The sequence below is a fragment of the Papaver somniferum genome, chromosome 2 (assembly GCF_003573695.1).
Source record: "Papaver somniferum cultivar HN1 chromosome 2, ASM357369v1, whole genome shotgun sequence".
Classification (NCBI taxonomy): Eukaryota; Viridiplantae; Streptophyta; class Magnoliopsida; order Ranunculales; family Papaveraceae; genus Papaver; species Papaver somniferum.
Genome location: NC_039359.1, coordinates 106718950 through 106722673, shown reverse-complemented (window position 1 = coordinate 106722673; position 3724 = coordinate 106718950). Strand labels below are relative to the sequence as shown.

At 34.1% G+C, this 3724-nt stretch overlaps 1 protein-coding gene across 1 annotated transcript; it reads right to left on the bottom strand.

The window, feature by feature from the left end:
• Positions 1 to 1060: 1060 nt before the first annotated feature.
• Positions 1061 to 2239, bottom strand: LOC113353788 (vascular-related unknown protein 4-like). The gene is made up of 3 exons (XM_026597286.1): positions 1762 to 2239; positions 1569 to 1646; positions 1061 to 1463 (listed from the first exon to the last, which is right to left on the bottom strand). The coding sequence occupies exons 1-3, from the start codon at positions 2137 to 2139 to the stop codon at positions 1308 to 1310; spliced, it is 612 nt and encodes a 203-aa protein (XP_026453071.1). The 5' UTR covers positions 2140 to 2239; the 3' UTR covers positions 1061 to 1307.
• Between the last annotated feature and the right edge of the window lie 1485 nt (positions 2240 to 3724).

Here is a 3724-nt window from a genome sequence, read left to right as displayed (position 1 = left end):
GTCTTGCGACACTGATACGTTTACAAGTTTCATCTGGAGCAACTGGGAAATGTTTATGAATGTGTGATTACCTTTACAATGGTCTTTGGTCGATTCATTTTAATTGCGTCAAAGACGTACCAGTGGAGTTTTACTACGCTTCAAAAGAATACTAATTAAATTAATTTTCATTAAACTTAACACATGCCGTCAAATGTGTATTATTACGAAGAGGTACACCCTTTATTTGGTAGTTCCAAAGCTTATAGGTTTTTCTGGTAAACTGCCGGAAATAACATTAATTAGTCGTCATTCCAGATCATACAAACAACGTAAACCATACGGTATCACCGTGGAGACTAATACAAAATAAACACAGAGGGTCTTTCCCTTACTTTATTGAGAAATGTTGTCAATTGTCCTAATATTTTTAAAATTTGGTTCTAATGGACGAGTAAAAAATAGTACGAGTGAAATGGACATTAAAAAAATAGCAAGAATAAATCTGGATTCATCATGGTTTAAACTTAAAAAATAGCGAGGATAAAATTGGATGCATCCTGATGTAAATTAAAAATAAGAAAAAATATTTAAAAATGGGTAGGATGAAACTGTTTACATCCTGATTATTTTTACATTCCCGTCCATTTAAATTATATTTACATGTTTTTTTTATCCAGGGTTAATTGATTAATTTTGTGTACTTTATTTTGACCAGTAAATATTGACGATTTTGATGTTGTTGTCTAAAAATACCATCAGCTATTCAACAACCGCATCATCCTCCTAACTCCTATGGTGCATATAGACTCTTAGAAGGATATTTAACCAAAAAACCTAAAACAACAAAAATTCAGGTCATGATTTTCTCACGGGCCATGATGTATAAGGAATTTTGGGGACGCTTCCATTGAGTGGCCTGGTTTTTTTTTTGGTTCTTGGTCCAATCTTTTTCTTGATCAGTAGAATCTTTCTTTATAGATCAAAATAAAATAGAAAGATGTATGTAATTAAACTTTGTTTCAAAGGGAACTTAGATTTGAGAGATATCGACCAAGATTTTTTGGAAAGACATGAATAATAGTATGAATTAGAAAAGTTAATATTAATATCAGAGCTGCTTCTTATACACAGCTACATAGTTTCAGCTCAGACATGTATCCTTGAGTTGTATTAAATGACATTAATGACACAAAGGCAAGAGCACACAGTGACTCAATGAAAAGAGAAGACGCACATAAGCAGAGTTAGAGGTAGAGATCTTATAGTAAAATTACAAGTACAGTGTCATGTTAGCAATCTTTACAAAGAATGTATATATAGGTGATCTAGTTTTGTCCAGCAACATAGTTCACCAACATAGACATAGGAACTAAACAAAACCCTCTTTTCCTCAGCTCTGTACATTCATTTCCAATAGCACTTCTATTCTCATCTTTAAATTGCATGTCGAAACAATGATCAGACAGTAATCTTCTTTTTCCCTACAAAAATAAAATCAATAATAATCCATTAGTTGCTTTATTAGCACACAGAAAAAGCACAACCGAATTTTGAGATTAATTACATGTGAGAGATCAATCGAGTACCTGAGAGATCTCTATATTTGATTCATAAACATTCTTTGCCGGGCTGCTCATAACATCCAACTCTCTGGTTTCACTTACCTGATAAAACCAAAATATGCTAGTTAGCATGAAATCAAAATAGAAAACCATCATGCAGTACTGAGTTGAAGAAAAACATCACAGGTTCACAACATATAATCAACAACTAATTTACCTTAGGGCTGTTAACAGGAGAGCTAGCAGTATCTTCCAAAGAATCATCAACAACCCTACTTCTTCTCTTTTTCTTGTTGGTGTTGGTATTAAAAATATTCAAGTTTTTACAACTTTTTTCCAATACTAATCTGACATCATCAGTCATATTGTTAACAAGATGAGCCTGATTTTTCTTCTTCCATGCAGCACATGAAGCTGCATCAGAAATCATTGAAGAGCTTCCAAAATCAGAAGAAGTAATAGAAGAACAATTGCTGTAATCTTCAAAATAACCGGTCCAACCACTCTCTTCTTCTTCTTCACTATGCTGTTGGGATGAATAAGAATTAGAATATTGAGTCTTTTTCTTAGTAAATGAATTAATGGAATTTTCCATGATCAAAGCTTGGAAAGAGCGGAGCAGAAGAGAGAAAGAGGAGGGAGAAATCTCAAACACTTTTTGTAAGAGGCTTAATGGATTGAAGGTACTCAAATGATGAGAGGTATATATAGGTTTGAGAGATCGGCACTAAGGAAAGAAAAGGAATATAAAACAACCCCTGACTAAGAATCTTGGTGTGGACCCTAGGAGGTAAAGTTCATCATCAGTTGCAACCGAAAACTAGAGAGAGGGACGGAGAGACTTTGACATTCTAGTCACACTTAATTCACACCCAACACAAACATTTTGAGTGGAAGGATAATTTGTTTGGGGATGCATTTTCTAAATTTTATGCCATGTTTGTCTACATTTCAAGAGAAAGAGTCAATCATGAATTATTTATGAGATTACCACTTTACATGACTACATGTTCAGACAAAGAATTTGGTCATTCAAATGTGCTATAGAACTGACTTTTTAGTGGTATGGTTGAAAAGCTATTATGTCTTTTTTCTTCCTAATGAAAAGCAGGACAGGAACAGAGACATTGTTGGTTAGAGGACATTTTATGAACGTTTGAATCGTGAACCTATTGCCAATTTGCAGCAAACCTCATGTAGGGGGTGCCAAATGTTGTGGGGTGCCAATTTTCTTCCTAAGACGCCTAATGCGGCCAGAACAAGAATAAACTATAGGTGATGGCTCATAAAGTAGGTGCCTTGGGCGTATTATTGGCAAGTTGTCCACTTTACGAATCACGCTCGTTGGGCGCTGTTGCGGGTGCGTTGCAAGCCTTTGACAACATACTTGACATGTCTGGTTCACAAACATGTCGACAAGCTATTCTTCCTGAAGCAATCTACCATGGCTGCTAATTGGCCAGTTTACCAGTCTACACTATGGTAATCCCAATATAAGTTGTTTTGGTATAACACTAACAGCACCCTTTTTGGTAGTCGTAAGAAGACTTATGTCAAGCCTATACACCTATCCTAGAAGAGTCTACACATAAACAATATATAAATGGCCCTGAGAGATGCAATCAGTCACAGTCCCCACGATTAGAGGAGAAAACGAGCATGAATTTAGAAAAAGATAAACATAAATTAATAACTGATCAAGACTTGGCCATTCATGCCTTACATTATTAGTGGTGATCAGTATTGTATGCTGATCAATCTTGGTGGCCACACAACATGCACGTTATATGACGGTGACAAATTCATATAAGCCATTTAGAGTTTGACAAGTTTACATGTTAACCTGAATTAACCGATTACCGATCAATAAATCTTAATTGCTTTATTAGAACCTGACATCATTATTTTTTATTTTACTCTCTAAAAAAAATCTAGAATTTTTGTTTATCAATGACGGGTTTTTGAAGTGATATAATATGCAGCCAAGTAGTACTGTATATGTTATGTTTCCATTAAAAATATATATATATATATATATCGAAAAAGTATAGCAAAAAAAAAGATAATATTTCCAAGTAATTTCATATATTTATTGAACGAAATTTTCAAATGCGGTCGTTTTAAATCGACAGTGATGCTTCAAAAAAGAAATAAAAAAAGAATGACAGTGAATCATAAAG